The 17,596-nt window shown below is 41.1% G+C and overlaps 2 protein-coding genes and 1 pseudogene across 9 annotated transcripts in view; 2 read left to right on the top strand and 1 right to left on the bottom strand.

Moving 5' to 3' along the window:
• Window positions 1–2,641: 2,641 nt before the first annotated feature.
• On the bottom strand, window positions 2,642–5,791 carry LOC110524011 (39S ribosomal protein L47, mitochondrial). Of its 4 annotated transcripts, XM_021603288.2 has the most exons (8): window positions 5,670–5,791; window positions 5,341–5,357; window positions 4,160–4,299; window positions 3,980–4,040; window positions 3,785–3,881; window positions 3,515–3,672; window positions 3,111–3,206; window positions 2,651–2,974 (listed from the first exon to the last, which is right to left on the bottom strand). In XM_021603288.2, exons 2-8 carry the CDS (start codon window positions 5,352–5,354, stop codon window positions 2,863–2,865), a joined length of 678 nt encoding a protein of 225 aa, XP_021458963.1. In that variant the 5' UTR covers window positions 5,355–5,357; window positions 5,670–5,791; the 3' UTR covers window positions 2,651–2,862. The 4 variants fall into 4 exon arrangements, with proteins under 4 accessions (XP_021458964.1, XP_021458962.1, XP_021458963.1 ...); XM_021603289.2 differs by lacking the exon at window positions 5,670–5,791 and having other exon boundaries at window positions 2,642–2,974; window positions 3,515–3,645; XM_021603287.2 differs by lacking the exons at window positions 5,341–5,357; window positions 5,670–5,791 and adding an exon at window positions 4,473–4,633 and having other exon boundaries at window positions 2,642–2,974; window positions 3,515–3,645.
• On the top strand, window positions 4,735–10,111 carry LOC110524012 (annotated as a pseudogene).
• Window positions 10,112–10,409: 298 nt separating this feature from the next.
• The window catches only part of LOC110522967 (ubiquitin carboxyl-terminal hydrolase 13), a 61,542-nt gene continuing 54,355 nt past the window's right edge, over window positions 10,410–17,596 (top strand). For 3 of the 5 annotated variants that reach the window (XM_036977768.1, XM_036977767.1, XM_036977766.1), the window contains exon 1: window positions 11,748–11,946. In XM_036977768.1, the coding sequence (XP_036833663.1) occupies window positions 11,836–11,946 (111 nt within the window). In that variant the 5' untranslated portion in view covers window positions 11,748–11,835. Of the gene's footprint in view, window positions 11,108–11,747; window positions 11,947–17,596 lie in introns of those variants that run through there. The other 2 variants (XM_036977769.1, XM_036977770.1) reach the window with 2 other exon arrangements.

Raw genomic sequence — 17,596 nt, 5'->3', positions numbered from 1 at the left:
CTGGAGGCGCTTAGCCGCCCTTCAAGTGGTCCTTTATTTCTTTCATGTTAATCATTTCTGGAACTCCTGTAATAACTTCCATCACCCACTGCCATCCAGTTTGATCCGGCATGGTACTATCAACCACAAGTTTATATACCTGCTTGGGTTTGAGTTCCTTCTCATGCTGTTTAGCATTGGAACACACCATCACCAAACTTCCATCACAAAGAACAGGCTCTGAATAGTACCGTATTTTGCTTTCGTTTGAAATTCATGGTATTTGCATGAATTTGGTTAGTGTTTTTGTTTTTGGTAATTAGTATTAATTTGTTAATCCAAAACATATTTTGTTTTTGGGGTATTTTTTACTATGCCGTACAGTAGATGGCGGCAATACACCTTATAAGTGTAGACATAGTTTGGGAAACCCTGAAATAGAGCCTTTTGTATTCTCTGCTTTCACCAGGATCTAACATTTTTTTTTGGCCCAAATATGCCAGTCTAGAACCCAGGTACTGTATGTCTGCAAAGCACATGCACGTCTCCTATGGCACATGGGCAGGGTTGGGGAATAACGGATTACAAAAAAACGTTAACTGTAATCGGTTACGTTACCAGAAAAAAATATTGTAATCAGACTACAGATACTTTTGAAAAGCAAGATGAGTACTTTGAGGATTACTTTTACATTCAGAAAGGATGTTAGTGAAAAAAATCTTTGACACTTCTCTGTTTTCTCAATGACATTCAAATCAAAATGTGTTTGATGGATTGTGGGAAAAGAACAGGAATAGGGTTTTGTAGGCTACAATCCAAGCTATGTCTTACACTGGTGTGACTGCTGTCGGCATCCAAAGATTACCTAGCTTAAATAAACACTTGGAGGTAAGGATGACAGCAGTGGTGGAACATTCTTCCCCCTAAAGTCAGAACAGAGTAGTACCTGCCAATCTTCCAAAAACGTCTGAAACACTAACTCTTTGAATAGTAAATAACTCTCAAGGCCCCAGGTGGTGAGGGTATTTAGCAACACATCCGCCACGCTGATCCTCAACACTGGAGCACCTCAGGGGTGCGTGCTCAGTCCCCTCCTGTACTCCCTGTTCACCACGACTGCATTGTCAGGCACAACTCCAATACCATCATTAAGTTTGCAGACGACACAGTGGTAGGCCTGATACCGACAACGACGAGACTGCCTATAGGGAGATGGTCAGAGACCTGGCCGGGTGGTGCCAGAATAACAATCTATCCCTCAACGTAACCAAGACTAAGGAGATAATTGTGGACTACAGGAAAAGGAGGACCGAGGATGCCCCCATTCTCATTGACGGGGCTGTAGTGGAGCCGGTTGAGAGCTTCAAGTTCCTTGGTGTCCACATCACCAACAAACTAGAATGGTCCAAACACACCAAGACTGTTGTGAAGAGGGCACGACAAAGCCTATTCCCCCTCAGGAAACGAAAAAGATTTGGCATGGGTCCTCAGATCCTCAAATGTTCTATAGCTGCAATATCGAGAGGTTGCATCACTGCCTGGTACGGCAATTGCTTGGCCTCCGACCACAAGGCACTACAGAGGGTAGTGCATACGGCCCAGTACATCACTGGGGCTAAGGCTGCCTGCCACCCAGGACCTCTACACCAGGCGGTGTCAGAGGAAGGCCCAAAAAATTGTCAAAGACCCCAGCCACCCCAGTCATAGACTGTTCTCTCTACTACCGCATGGCAAGCGCTACCGGAGTGCCAAGTCTGGGACAAAAAGGCTTTTCAACAGTTTTTACCCCCCAAGCCATAAGACTCCTGAACAGGTTATCAAATGGCTACCCGGACTATTTGCGTTGTGTGCCCCCCCAACTACTCTTTTATGCTGTTGCTACTCTCTGTTTATCATATATGTATAGTCACTTAAACCATATCTACATGTACATACTACCTCAATCAGCCTGACTACCCGGTGTCTGTATATAGCCTCGCTACTGTTATTTTTCACTGTCTTTTTTACTGTTTTTATTTCTTTACTTACCTATTGTCACCTAATACCTTTTTTTGCACTATTGGTTAGAGCCTGCAAGCATTTCACTGTAAGGTCTACTACACCAGTTGTATTCGGCGCACGTGACAGATAAACTTTTATTTGATTTAGTTGTGGTCATTATTTCCATATAAAATGGATTACCATGCTACACACACATTTAACTGTCTGTTTTTATTACATCAGCTACATTTGTGACATCACAAAGCCAGCTGGTTATTTGTCCCTGTTAAATTGATTTTATACATTTAATTATATTCATAATAAGTCCAAAACAAACCTCTTCTAATGTTTCTATATCACTGGCCTAGTGGTTTAACCATTGACCATACCTGGAATGGAAGTTCAAGATCTGTCTTGGCGTAATGTCGATAAGTGTTGAAGGTGTACAACTCGAACTTTGATGTTAGACAATGTTCACTTTCATAATTAGTTTTTGCCACACTTGTCTGAGCAGTCAAAAATTATGAAGACAATCCTATTCAACAGACAATAATGTTCAGAATACCTGCTGTGACAATTGCTGGTATACCAGAATATTTATTTACCTACAATTTATTGTTGGAGCTATCTTTCGACTTAAACAATTTTTGTTATGTTCAAGGACACATTTTGAATTCTGTGGTTTAAAATATGGCACACAGTGTCTGTACATCACTTTAATAGGAATAACCATAATCAAGGCATCATGATACAGAGGAAGACATAAATGCCAGTTTACCAACATGAAAAAGTACATTAAATAAATGCTGATGACAGACACGTTTATGCAAAAAACAGGGGATACAGTCACATGCTCCAATGTGAATTGCAGGAGGGAGAATGTTTCTTGGTCAATGAAGGTCTTTATGATGACTGGGCCTTAATTTGGGGAAACTTCTCCTGGAGTACGGTTTGTTTTTCTCTCTCCTTGTTCTGTATTCTGGTCTTAGCACGGAGGTGTTTCTCTAGACGAAGCCTGGAAAAAAGAAAGACAACTTGTGACAACAGACGATTGCATTTGCCCTTGTGAAAGTGTTATGCAAGATGTGATATGATTAAGTGCTCTGCTTGGAGGTATGGTTATAAACGAATGCACGAACGATGTTCCTTACCTTATGTGGGGGGTGACAAATAATGGTGTGTAGAAACGTTTGCGTTTGTATCTCTTGTTCATGTACCAAGGAAGGGCATGCTCTCTAAACCGGTACCTAGAAAAACATTTAAGATCGCAGTTAGCAATGACAATCAATCTTACCATTTGACACGTGAAGTAACACTGAATATTTTAGGGAAACTGCCTTTGATTGCTTCGAGCAGGTAATTCCTCTCCCCCGATAGTTTTCCAAAGACGGTTCAACAACACTTCACTCAGTCTAGGCCAGGCTAACATGCTACATTTTGAACATTTGCTTAAAAATTGAATGGGAAACAAGTAAGGTAAAAGCAACATTTGGTTATTGTGGAAGGCGATACTTCTATGTATCATAGTGGTGTATTGTGTATGGAAGCTACATACCAGTAGACCCGTCCAAAGATGTCCTTTCTCCAGGCCCCAGGTCTTGCTCTCTCCTGGCCTGTTTGCAGCAGGCGGAGGGCGTCTTCTCTCTCCTTCACCACTGTGTCTAGTCTCTTCATGGACCTTTCGATCTGAAGAGATAAGGGTTGTCTCAATTTCTGTGTGTGGACGGATGTAGACGGTCACTAAATGACTGTGCTCTACTAGGAATATCTCAATGTTCAATATTAATGAACCTGGTCAGAAAACATAGGCCTGTGTCATATTTACCTTCTTTAGGCGCTCTGGACTTGGCATCTGAATTCTTTGCCTTTTGGACTCCTGCTCAATGGTAAGCAGCATGTTCTTCTCTTTCAGGAGCACATACCTGTGAGAACAGTGAAATCAAGATTTTCACCTTTTAGTTTATGAACATTCATTCTGGAGGTCAGTGGTCTTCATTCAATGTCAACCTTCACTACTTGCCAGAGCTTATGTAAGTCTTCATTACTTTTCGTCCTTAGTTGCTTGGCAGTCCATGGTGCTCCTACAATTAAATCATTAAAATAATAAATGTTACACTCAGCTACTTACCAGTACCTTAGGAGGAATTCATAAAAAAACGTTGATTTGGTGATCAGTAGATATACTGGCAAAAAGTCTTACCTGACTTCACTGTTGCCTCCCCCCAGTTTTCAGGTATGTCGAAAAACTCCTCAAGTCCTCTTCTGCTGATGGTAGTGTGCAGAGGCCGACACTGGCCAACATGACAGTGCCAATTTGAGCTCAAAAGTGGATACGTTAACCTAACAAAGAGGGGAAGACAGCAGATTCAAGTACTGAATGGTTATCTATTCAGCAGCATCCTCGCCAGTCGCCATTTCATTATTTGTCTGTGCCATTATTATGAAATGTTAGTTACTAAGGTTCTGAAGCTAACGAACTAACGTTACGGTTATATTCGGTATTAGATTCTTACCTATCAAGATAAGACTGAGATTTGGTCAAAGTGAGAGCAGACTGTTGGACGGCTAATGATGTAGAAATCCTAAAAGCGTTTTGAAACTGTCTGCAAAGTGTCAAAACGCGTCCTACTGAGGTCGCCGCCATCTTTGCTATAATTCCCTACCCAGAATGCATCATTAAAATAAATAAAACAAAAACTCATTCGAAACACTTTTGGTAATTTGAATCATGAACAAAAGTTTTTTTTTAAATGTTAACATAAAATCTTTACTTTATTATTCGCATATTTGTTTCCCTTCGCAAATATGGCTGTTTTGGCTTCACATTGTAGTCACGGACCTATCACAGAACGGTATGCCTGACCGCAGCAGCGATGGTGTTCTTTGGTCTGCTCTGGCTAAATCCTCTAAAATAGGAGAATTATGCGTTGAACTTGCTCAGCAGAACTGCAGCATGCACGGATCAAGGTAAATGGCAATTTAACGCTTGCCTGGTCTACAATTACCTTATTAATTATTGTTATTTTTTTGGCAATTTCTTGTGACCAGTCCTGTGGCTGGCTAGCTTCCTGCTGTCACAAATTGCTAGTTTACTTTCAAGTGTCTCTTGCCGCTGCAAATAACAACATACACGTCTCATTTTACATTTTACATTTTTCTCCATAGTTTACATGACTCGCTCGTGGTACTCATTAACTTGACTAGCCCTTGATCATGACTCTCAGTTCCATACATTAACGTTACACTTAAATAACCGATCGCTGCAGCTGTACATAGTCTATTGGTAAATAGCCCACCCATTTTCACCTACCTCATCCCCATACTGTTTTTATTTATTTACTTTTCTGCTCTTTTGCACACCAATATTTTGCACACCTCTACCTGTACATGACCATCTGATCATTTATCACCCCAGTGTTAATCTGCAAAATTGTAATTATTCGCCTACCTCCTCATGCCTTTTGCACACATTGTATATAGACTCCCCCTTTGTTTTCTACTGTGTTATTGACTTGTTAATTGTTTACTCCATGTGTAACTCTGTGTTGTCTGCTCATACTGCTATGCTTTATATTGGCTTGTTCTCAACTAGCCTACCTGGTTAAATAAAGGTGAAATAAAATAAAAATAAAAAAAATCATTGGACGAAGGCGTATTCTGTTCGGGGAGTTTAGTTAAGAGCCCTGACTCTCGGTCTGCACATTAAAGAGCTTTGCATGGTCAGTCTGCAGTTGCAGTACAGCATTTACTCCGCAGAAGTCAGAGCGACCATAGTTTTTGCCCGGATGACGCTGGGCCAATTGTGCGCTGCCCAATGGGACCCCCAATCACGGCCGGTTGTGATATAGTCTGGAATCGAACTACGGTCTGTAGTGACGCCTCTAGCGTCACTATATGCCGCTGCGCCACTCGGGGGCCTTTGCAGAGCTGTTGTCAAGGAAGTGAGTTTGTGTTTATAAAGGACCTCCCGCCCCCACCTACTGTCAACCAATCATGTCAATGCCGAGCTATATGCGGAGCCCTCCGCATTGTTACAAAATTTGAGAGGCACTGAGCTTGATAAGGTATCTGCATGTTTCACAGGGTTGCCAGGTCTAGCTAAAATTAATAGTCCAATGACTAATCAAAACTCGGGCAAGGGACTGAAAACTGGCCCATATAGTTGCCATATTTATGCAATAAAACCTTTTTACATTACCTTATCGAGCCAATTAAGAAGGAATATCATAGTAACTTGTCATGACATTAGAAGCAAAATGTGGTTTTCCTCAAAATAATAAGAATTATTATATGTCGCAAGAGAAAAATAATTAGCTTTTAACTCGCCAAATAATTTTCCATGAATGGATGTCGATTGAATTTGTTTGACTGTTATGATTAAAAGCAATAGCCTTATTGGCTACATACAAGGGGGGATGGTATATGGTCAATTTACCATGGCTAAGGGCTGTTCTTAACACACCCAATTTTTCAGTTTTTGATTTGTTAAAAAAGTTTTAAATATCCAATAAATGTCGTTCCACTTCATGATTGTGTCCCACTTGTTGTTGATTCTTCACAAAAAAATACAGTTTTATATCTTTATGTTTGAAGCCTGAAATGTGGCAAAAGGTCGCAAAGTTCAAGGGGGCCGAATACTTTCGCAAGGCACTGTATAATTGTAAATAAATCCCCTTTGCACATGTGCATAACTGTAGATAAATGCAAGAAACACTTGGACGAACATAAAAAACGAATGTTAAGCAATTTTCTGGCAACTGTGCTGTTATTATATGCCAGATGTTAAGACTAAAAACTGTTATAAATGGCCTATTTCCGAGATTGACTTGTAATTTATTGTCATTGTAGGCTACCATTTAATTCAATAAATATGTTGAAATGTTGATATCCCTGTAGCCTACCTGGAGCAGGCAAACCAATTTTATAAATACCATATAACATCAGTTTATTGTTGTTGTAGCCTTTTATGTTATTATGAAATTATTAATGGGCATGTTTAGTTAATTAAATTGGAAGTTATCAAAGCTCTATCGCAATTGCCGATCAGTTGTTAGAACTCATTAGATTGACGGTAACAGTAGTCAGATTAAGCTACAGGTAATAATCACTGGCTGTTGTTGTCAAGCATATTCAGTTTATATACATATAATTAATATTTTATTCAGTGATTGAAATGATGACCCCATCCTCAGTAGCTTTTTCCAGCAGGCTATTGGGAAAAACAAGCACTTCTTACCTCGAAATCGCCTCGCTATTCATATTGAATAAATGTGTCTGTAAATTTGAACGAAATTGTTCAGTTTACATCTTGCCTACATCTTGTCTAGGCTACTAGACTATCTGAAATGAGATGTAGGCCTATAGACTACCTGCCTTTATCGAAGAAAACCATGGCAAAGTTGAATTACAATCATAAACCCAGATTTTTGTCTGTAGCCTATGCCTATTGAAATGACAAGTCAATCTTGCAAATGGGCCATTTATAACAGTTTGCAGTCTTAACAACGGATATATAATAACAGCACAATTGCCTGAAAATTGCCTAACATTAGTTTTTTATGTTCGTCCAAGTGTTTCTTGCTCAGAGATTTCAAAATCCGCTGTCCAACTTTCATCACTCAAACTCTCCGGTCGAATGTATCTATAGCTATGCACATGTGCAAAGGGGATTTATTTACAATTATAAACGTGGTTCGAGCCCTGAATGCTGATTGGCTGAAAGCCATAGTATATCAGACCATATACCACGGGTATGACCAAAAAATACTTTCTACTGCTCTAATTATGTTGGTAACCAGTTTATAATAGCAATAAGCCCCCCTCCCCGATGGTTTGAGGTATATGGCCAAGATACCATGGTTAACGGCTGTATCTAGTCACGTGTTGCTTCATGCTTAAGAACAGCCCTTAGCTGTGGTATATTGACCATATACGATACTCCCTTGTGCCGTTTTGCTAAATTATAGCAGTCAAACAAGTTAAATCAACATCCATTGATGGAAAATGATTTGGTGAGTTTAATAAGGGCAAATTATATTTTCTCTTGTGACACTAGAAAACGATGTCTACTATATGCCATGGCCTCTCAGTCACCAGATCTCAACCCAATTGAACACTTATGGGAGATTCTGAAGCGGCGCCTGAGACAGCATTTTCCACCACCATCAACAAAACACCAAATTATGGAACATCTCGTGGAAGAATGGTGTCGCTTTGCTCCAATAGAGTTCCAGACACTTGTAGAATCTATGCCAAGGTACATTGAAGCTATTCTGGCTCGTGGTTGCCCAACACCCCATTAAGACACATTATGTCGGTGTCTCCTTTATTTTGGCAGTTACCTGTACCTTATTTGGTGCAACAATATGGTGATTCCCACCTAAATAATGTGTTGCAATGCCTAACATCCCTGAACTTTGCTTTGCAGTGGCAGTACTCTGGGGAAGCCATGGGAAGCCGATGCTTGCTGGAATCCCAGTTGCAGTCTTTGTGACATCTGTGAATGTGTTTGTCGGTACGTATGTGTAGATGTTTCCATTGATGTACAGAAACATTCCAATGTTTATATGTGACAGGATTACAATGACAGCACTCCAATACAAGCACGGCCACTTTTTTATGAATGTTTATGGAGAAACATGGTAAATGAGGAATTAAACTGAATATATTATTCTGTTTTTTAAGGTGAGGCTGAACTGGCTGAGATTTCTGAAGGGTATGAGCCTGAGCATTGAGAGTATTACAAGGTACTTCGAGCCCTTTGTCGCAGTTGTTTCCTCTTATCACAGTCCATGTCTTTTTTGGAAAAAGTGACTAAACATTTTATCAGAACATTAAATGGAAATCATCTATAAACAGAGTTACTCACATAGGCGATCCTCTGGAGATTGCTTACAATCAGACTTGGGCAAAGTAACTTTTGAGTCCTATTGTTTTCCCTATATTTGCAGTATCCTATCACCAGGTGGATCTCACGGACCTTCTATGACTCCCCAGTGAAAGACTATAAGAAAATGATGGCCCTGATTCAGATTGAGTCTGAGAAGGGCGAGATAAGGTGAGTGTCACACAGTGAACATAGTGCCAACAATGACAAGCCAGTCTATAGGGAGGAGGTACGTGAACTGGCATTGTGGTGCCAGGACAACAACCTCTCCCTCAACGTCAGCAAAAAAAAAGGAGTTGATTGTTGACTTCAGGAAGCATAGGACAGAAATATGCCCCGATTCACATCAATGGTAATGCAGTAGAGAGTCATCAGTTTTAAGTTCCTGTGCGTCCACATCACAGAGGACTTAACCTGGACCAATAACACCACAACTCTTGTTAAGAAGCCACAACAGCGTCTCTAATTTCTAAGGTGGATGAAGAGTCCTTTCCAAATATTACCTCTGCACCATCGAGAGCATCCTGATCAGTTGCATCACAGCCTGGTACTGGAATTGCTACATCCATGATTGCAAGGCCCTCCAGCGGGTGTTAAAGACGGCCCAGTACATCACTGAGACCGTGCTGCCACCCATCCAGGACATCTACTTGAAACAGTGCCTTATGTTTTATTATTTTTTATTGTTGCATTGTTGAGAAGGAATCTGCATGTATGCATTTAATTGAATGGATGGTGTATACTGTGTGTATCCTGTACATATGACAAATAAAAACATAACTTGCATTCCTTTTTGTGTGTGAGCAAAACAGAAGGAAAATATAAAAGAAAACAGACAATGTCGACAATATAAATCTTTAATCTGTACACATTAATTTGCCAACAAATCCTATGTTTTTGTATCTGCAGACTGCAACAGTTAGAGGTGCGTAAGCAGATGAGAACGAAGGGAGATGGACCCTGGTTCTAGATTGAGACACTAGACAAGAATCTGGTCGACTACAGCATTAAATCAACGCCTGACAATTAAACCAACCAGTCCCACCACCCAGTATAAACTGTCAGCGATCAGCAGTGGTGGAAAAATTACTCAATTGTTATACTTGAGTAAAAGTAAAGATACCTTAATAGAAAATTACTCAAGTAAAACTGAAAGTAAAAGTGAGTTCTGTAATACTACGTGAGTAAAAGTCTAAAAGTGTGTGGTTAAATATACTTAAGTATGAAAAGTAAATGTAATTGCTAATATATACTTAAGTATCAAAAGTAAATAATTTCAAATTTCTTATATTAAGCAAACCAGACGGCACAATTTTCTAAATGTATGGATAGCCAGGGGCACACCAACACTGAGACATAATTTACAAATGAAGCATCTGTGTTTAGTGAGTCCACCAGATCAGAGGCTGTAGGAATGACCAGGGATGTTCTCTTGATAAGTGTGTGAATTGGACCATTTTCATGTCCTGCTAATTATTAAATTGTAACTAGTACTTTTGGGTATCAGGGAAAATGTATGTAGTTAAAAGTACAGTATTTTCTTTAGGAATTTAGTGAAGTAAAAGTAAATGTCCAAAATATAAATAGTAAAGTAAAGTACAGATACCCCCCAAAACGACTTAAGTACTACTTTAAAGTATTTTTACTTAAGTACTTTACAGTACTTTGGTGATCAGGATCACTGTTTGTATATTATTTTCTTCATGACTAAAATAAAGTATCTGTCTATACATTGAAATGCTGTTTTCCATCTTTAGACATCTAATATTGTATCCAAATGGGCTTCACAATTACAATGTTGTTTAGCAGGGGTACGTTAATTTGGCTAAATGTTTTACAATAGTACGTACTGAATGACCCATTCTCTTGCAGTGGTGCACAACTTTCTATTTCTCCCATTTGGCAGCAGTGGCATGTTATGATGTAATTACAACGTTCCCGACAGCAGTAAAAAAAAAAAAAAGTAGCAGCCGTTGCTGTTACTTTTGCTGTGATTCCTTTATTCTATTGTCAAACCTAAGAGTAGTGTCTTTGTCATAATGTCCACTAGATGGCAGTGCTGTGATGACATTGCCCCCTCCTTCATTCTTTACTGTCATGGAAACAGTCTGAGTGAAAGCAACATCGATACTCAGTATATTTGCTTTACTTGTCCATTTTCATATCAATGCAGATGAGTGAAGCCACTTGGGACTATTGAGGTGCATACTTGGACTGATTACAGAAGTGTTGGTCAAATTAAAAGAAAGGAAACAGACCAGGGTAAACGTGTGTGTACGCATATTGATATGATGCAGAATTGTGGTACAAAAATTAACAACAGATTCATGCACTCAAATGTATGTAACAACTTTATTTCGGCGATTATGTACTTAGTAGCAATTATGAAAAGTCAGTGTGTCAGTGTGGTCAAATAAAGGTGTCAAAAAGGACCACACCTGTTTACTGTATTCTTTAGTCTTATTAAAGTAATACTGTTAACTAGTATCATAGACAGTATAAACTATTGCCTCAAGTATCTTAAGTAATCTATATGGACTTCAGCATTTGGGCAAAAATAGAATCTTAAAAATCTTTTAATTGCCCGAATTTATGTTGCATGTAGCCTGCGGCACAAAAGTCAAGAGGTGGAATGTGTAGCCTATTAACATTTGAAAAGAGAATAGTCAGAGAAAACATTGGTGGTGTATCCATTTGTGTTTGGTTTAATCAATTGGGTGGTGTGACCGCTCGAGTTACACCGTTCAGTGTGCTTCATGGTAAATAGAGCGATACAATTCTTTATTACACACGCAATTTGGTAGCCCTCGCACCTGTCAAGACCTTTTTGGTGTTTTTTTTAATGAGTTCCCTCGTTATGTTTTCAGCGTCATATCCCCAGTCGCTGGAAGAATGTCGAGACCGAATGATTTAAAAATAGGATCTCTCCTCTTGACAGCCTGCTCGAATGACTCCCGTAGCATTGTAGTGCGAGAAGTAGGAATGGGAGGATGGCTGCAGATCTAGGAGAGCTGCTGGTCCCTTATATGCCCACCATCAGAGTTCCCAAAACAGGAGACAGGGTTTTCAAGAGTGAATGTGCCTTTTCCTACGATTCGCCCGTAAGTCTCCCAATATTATGGTGTGTTTGTGTGTTCCAGGCTGTCTTGTAAACTGCGCTAACACACGTGAATTAGCAAACGTTGCGCTGTTTTGTGTCTGGACCTGGGAGTTCTATGACCACCGTTCTCTTGAACTTGAAACATAAATAATTATGTTTACATCCCGTGGAAGGGGATTTCCTTTGTTGAAAAGGCGCTATTTCAAAGTCACACACGTAAAATCACTAGAATAGCGTTATATTGACATGGGAGTTATTGCTCACGGTTTTGTGTTTGAGAAAAATAGGAGTTCTTAGAAATGGTGGTCCATCCATTTATTTCAATGTGAGTGACTTGTCACCTGCCACTTCATTGAGGAGCGCCAATACCTCTTGAGGGCAGTTCTTCCTGATGTCTTACCTCTAGGTGTGGAGCAGTCAGTGTAGCTTGTAATACATTTGGGTCCCCCATGGACCGGCTCCACAGGAGGTTGGTGACACCTTATTTGGGGAGGACGGGCTCATGGTAATTGCTGGAGCGGTATAAGTGGAATGGCAAAAAACACATAAAAAAACGGGGGAAAGAATTTTCTACCACCTTGCTAGGGTTGCTAATGCTACTTCATGAGGTTGTGGTACACATTAAGCCAGGGGTAAGGGGAAGGGGGATACCTAGTCATATGTACAACAATGCATTTAAACTGAATGAGAGAGGGTGCGGGGGGCTGCCATAATCAACATCCATGTGTTAGGCCCCCGTGGAACAGTCGATTAACTGCCTTGCTCAGGGGCAGAATGACAGATTTTTACCGTGTCAGCTCGGGGATTCGATTCAGCAACCTTTTGGTTACTGGCCCAACGCTCTAACCACTAAACAACACTAATGCGATGTGCAACATCTGGAAGCTGGCCGAAAATCGTAAAATGGTGGTGTAAAATAGTTTTATTAAGATGGTACACATATCTTACTTTTTTATTTTTGGTACACCAACAATCCATTCAATCGAGTTAAGGCAACTGACACCTTTACGGCCTTGAATGGAGGATGTTTTACGTACGAGTCGGCCCATGGGGGACACAAGTGTGTTGCTGGCTTAATACATTAGTCGGACGTAAAAGGAATAATAGAGCCATCTTGGGGTACTTACTTCACAAGACCGATTAACTGAAACACACGCACGTTATTACAGGCTTTAACGCTGAAGCTTGTGGCTCCCAAGTGTTTGGCTTTTTGCTACCAAACATTTTATTAATGAGAATTGCCATTTTGAAAGTGACTCATCTATCTGGAGTTCATCATGTCAGACTGGAGACTTGGGTTGGTTATTTTTATCCCTGTGCTTGAAGCTTGTGTGTCGAGCTACGTTAAGGTATGTCGCAGAGAGTTTTATGAGGGTCTATACTCCCAAGTACAGATAGTTAGTATGGAGGGTTATTTGTTGCCCTGCTACCCAAACTCCTTGCTCCTGCCAAACACTATGCCACACCCACAGAAGTTTGTTTCTTCTCTGTAACGAGACTGGATCTGAGTACCTCCCTGACAATTTCTAGAATGCCAACACATTCTAACCGTTATTAGTCCCAGAAATTTATGGTTTGGCCCAAAGCCAAATCACATGTTGGTAAACCGGCATTTTGAAAATTAATATGTGGATACCCCTTCAAATGAGTGGATTCGGCGATTTCAGCCACAACCGTTGCTGACAACGTGGCAACATCATAGGATGCCACCTTTCCAACAAGTCAGTTCGTTAAATTTCTGCCCTGCTAGAGCTGCCCCGGTCAACTGTAAGTGCTGCTATTGTGAAGTGGAAACGTCTAGGTGCAACAATAGCTCAGCCGCAAAGTGCTAGGCCACACAGGCTCACAGAACGGGACCACCAAGTGCTGAAGCGCGTAAAAATGGTCTGTCCTCGGTTGCAACACTCACTACCGATTTCCAAACTGCCTAGGGACACAACGTCAGCACAAGAACCGTTCGTCGGGAGCTTCATGAAATGGGTTTGCCTGGCCGAGCAGCCGCACACAAGCCTAAGATCACCATGTGCAATGCCAAGCGGCAGCCACTGGACTCTGGAACAGTGGCAATGTGTTCTCTGCAGTGATGAATCACGCTTCACCATCTGGCAGTCTGACGGATGAATCTGGGTTTGGTGGAAGCCAGGAGAACGCTACTTGCCCCAATGCATAGTGCCAACTGTAAAGTTTGGTGTTGGAGGAATAATAGTTAGGGGCTGTTTTTCATGGTTAGGGCTAGGCCTATTAGTTCCAGTGAAGGGAAATCTTAATTCTGCAGCGTACAATGACATTGTAGATGATTTGGTGCTTCCAACTTTGTGGCAACAGTTTGGGGAAGGTTCATTTGCTGTTCCAGCATGACAATGCCCCTGTGCACAGAACAAGGTCCGTACAGAAATGGTTTGTCGAGATCGGTGTGGAAGAACAATGACTGGCCTGCACAGAGCCCTGACCTCAACCCCATTGAACAGCTTTGGGATGAATTGGAATGCTGACTGCGAGCCAGGCCTAATCACCCAACATCAGTGCCTGACCTCACTAATGTTCTTGTGGCTGAATGGAAGCAAGTCCCCCACAATAATGTTCCAACATCTAGTGGAAAGCCTTCCCAGAAGAGTGTAGACTATTATAGCAGCAAAGGTGGGACCAACCCCATATTAATGCCCATGATTTTGGATTGAGATGTTCGACAAGTGGGTGTCCACATACTTTTGGCCATGTAGTGTACTCTGATTGGTTAGAGATGTGAGCCAATCGATGACGTTGTTTTGTACAACACTCCACATTTTGACTTCACCACAAACGACTTAAACGATGGCAGTCTCAGACTGAGGTATGTAGCGATCATAGAGCAGCGGAATAACTCTGTTTTAATCATCAGGCATGGTTATTTATGTGAATGTATTTTTGTTAAACCTTAAAAGCCTCCGTCGTTGTGTGGAAATGAGGCTCTTGTAGGCCTCTGCATTGAAGTTGCGTGTCAGTTGAGCAAGGAATTTTGCTGGTGGTAGGCAGTTAGTTAGGGCTGCCAGGTAGCCTAGTGGTTAGAGCATTGGGTTAGTGACCAAAAAGTTGCAAGAACAAATCCCAGAGCTGACAAGGTAAAAGTGTGTCATTCTGTCCCTGAACAAGGCAGTTAACCAGTTAACTGTTCCTAGGCTATTATTGAAAATAAGAATTTGTTCTTAACTGACTTGCCTAGTTAAATAAAGTTGAACTATTTGCACGGTCTGCAAAGCCACACTGGAGTTACACTGTTTCAAACATGAAACCATGTTCTAGGCGTATTTCAGAGAATAACATCCTGAATGCAAAAACACTTGATTTAGGCCAAAATGTAAATTGCCTGACATTTTATTGACACAACCCTGCTGACAAATCCCAATATCCTGGAATTCCAATATCCTTGAAAATTTGACATCCTTTGCGCATTGACCCCAAATGTTTTTACACCTTGAAACAACATCAATATAAGAAAATATCAGTACAAACTGAGCGAATTGCATTGTCCATGTACTGAGTATGCCCTGTTCCTAATTTATTAATGGTTCCATCTGGTGAGTTACCATTAGAACCCATTTTTGTTTTCTAGTGTGTTTGGGGTGATGCAAGGCAGGTTAGATGCTAGTGGCAGGGGCACAATGTTATTGGTTCTCCGCCCCCTGGGTATCTGATGTTCAGATTTTTTGATCCACCTATTTGGAATTGACATTGTTATGCCAGTGGGGTCTTAAATGATTGACACCCTTTATAAAGGTGAGCAAAAATAAAGGATACAACTACTGAGCTATATTATATACACAGAAAATGGGAAATGTTATACAAATACAATTGCTCAGAGAAAGATTTTGTTTAACAAGTAAAAAAAAAATTCTCAAAAAGGTAAGGGTCAAAATTATTGACACCCGTGTTTTCAATATCTTCTTTTCTGCTCATGTGTTCAACTTCTGACACCAAATCCACCACTGGTGTGCATGGCCAAAGAGGTCTATTTTCATGTCATCCAACAAAGGTAAACGCCTGGAGTTTGCTAAATGGCATTGGCACTTGCCTTGGAACCGGTGCTTTGGTCAGATTACTTGAAAATAGAGCTCTTTGGCCACTAACACCAATAGTGGGTTTGGCATTGAAATGACAAGAACCCCATACCTACTGTAAAATATGGTGGATCTTTGATGTTATGGGGCAAGGGCATCATAAACTTTACCCAGTAGCAGGATATTTTCGCCAAAAACCTGGTTGTTTTTGCCAGGAGTCTGAAACGTGGCCACAAGTGGATCTTCCAGCAAGGCAAAAACCCCAAGCACACATCAAAACCCACAAATAAATGGTTAATTGGCCACAAAATCAACATTTTGCAATGGCCATCTGTCTCCAGACTTGAAACCCATTGAAAACCTGTGGTTTGAATTGAAGAGGTTTCTTCCTAGGTTTTGGCCTTTCTAGGGAGTTTTTCCTAGCCACTGTGCCTCTACACCAGCATTGCTTGCTCTTTGGGGTTTTAGGCTGGGTTTCTGTACAGCACTTTGAGATATCAGCTGATGTAAGAAGGGCTATATAAATACATTTGATTTGATTTGAAGAGGGCAGCCCATAAGCACAGACATGGATATCAAGGATCTGGCTTAGTGCCGTTATCCTCGCAAGGTGAGGTTTTGAAAGGTATTGAAAAAAGGGGTGTCAATAATTTTGACCCTACCTAATTAAAAAAACTATTTTATTGTTAAACAAAATCAATTTCTCTGAGCAATTAACCAGAAACCGTGGATAGATGGCGGCATTCGCACAGAACTGAAAGCGCGAACCGCCTCATTTAACCATGGAAAGATGACAGGGAATATGTTTGAATGCAAACAGTGTAGTTATTCCCTCCACAAGGCAATCAAACAAGCAAAATGTCAGTATAGGGACAAAGTGGAGTCGCAATTCAACAGCGGCTCAGACACTATGTATGTGGCAGAGTCCACAGACAATCACGGACTACAAAAAGAAAATCAGCCTCGTCACGGACACTGACATCTTGCTTCCAGACAAACTAAACACCTTCTTTACCCGCTTTGAGAACAACACCGTGTCACTGACACGGCCCACTACCAAGGACTGTGGGCTCTCCTTCTCCGTGGCCAACGTGAGTAAGACATTTAACGTGTTAACCCTCACAAGGCTGCATCCCTAGCCGTGTTCTCAGAGCATGTTCAGATCAGCTGGCTGATGTTTCCGGATATATTCAATCTCTCCCTATCCCAGTCTGCTGTCCTCACATGCTTCAAGACGGCCACCATTGTTCCTGTACCCAAGAAGGTAACTGAACTGAATGACTATCGCCCACAGCACTCACTTCTGTCATGAAGTGTTTTGAGAGACTAGTCAAGGATCATATTACCTCCACCTTACCTGTCACCCTAGACCCATTGCAATTTGCATACTGCCCCAATAGGTCCATGGACGATGCAATCGCCATCACACTGCCCTATCCCATCTGGACAAGAGGAATACTAATGTAAGAATGCTGTTCATTAACTACAGCTCAGCATTCAACAACATAGTACACTCCAAGCTCATCATTGAGGCCCTGGGTCTCAATCCCGCCCTGTGCGATTGGGTCCTGGACTTCCTGAAGGGCCGCCCCCAGGTCGTTAAGGTAGGGACATCTC

This window comes from Oncorhynchus mykiss, chromosome 5 (assembly GCF_013265735.2).
Source record: "Oncorhynchus mykiss isolate Arlee chromosome 5, USDA_OmykA_1.1, whole genome shotgun sequence".
Lineage (NCBI taxonomy): Eukaryota > Metazoa > Chordata > Actinopteri > Salmoniformes > Salmonidae > Oncorhynchus > Oncorhynchus mykiss.
Note: the sequence above shows the minus strand (reverse complement) of the source record. Positions and strands in the feature narration are given on the sequence as shown.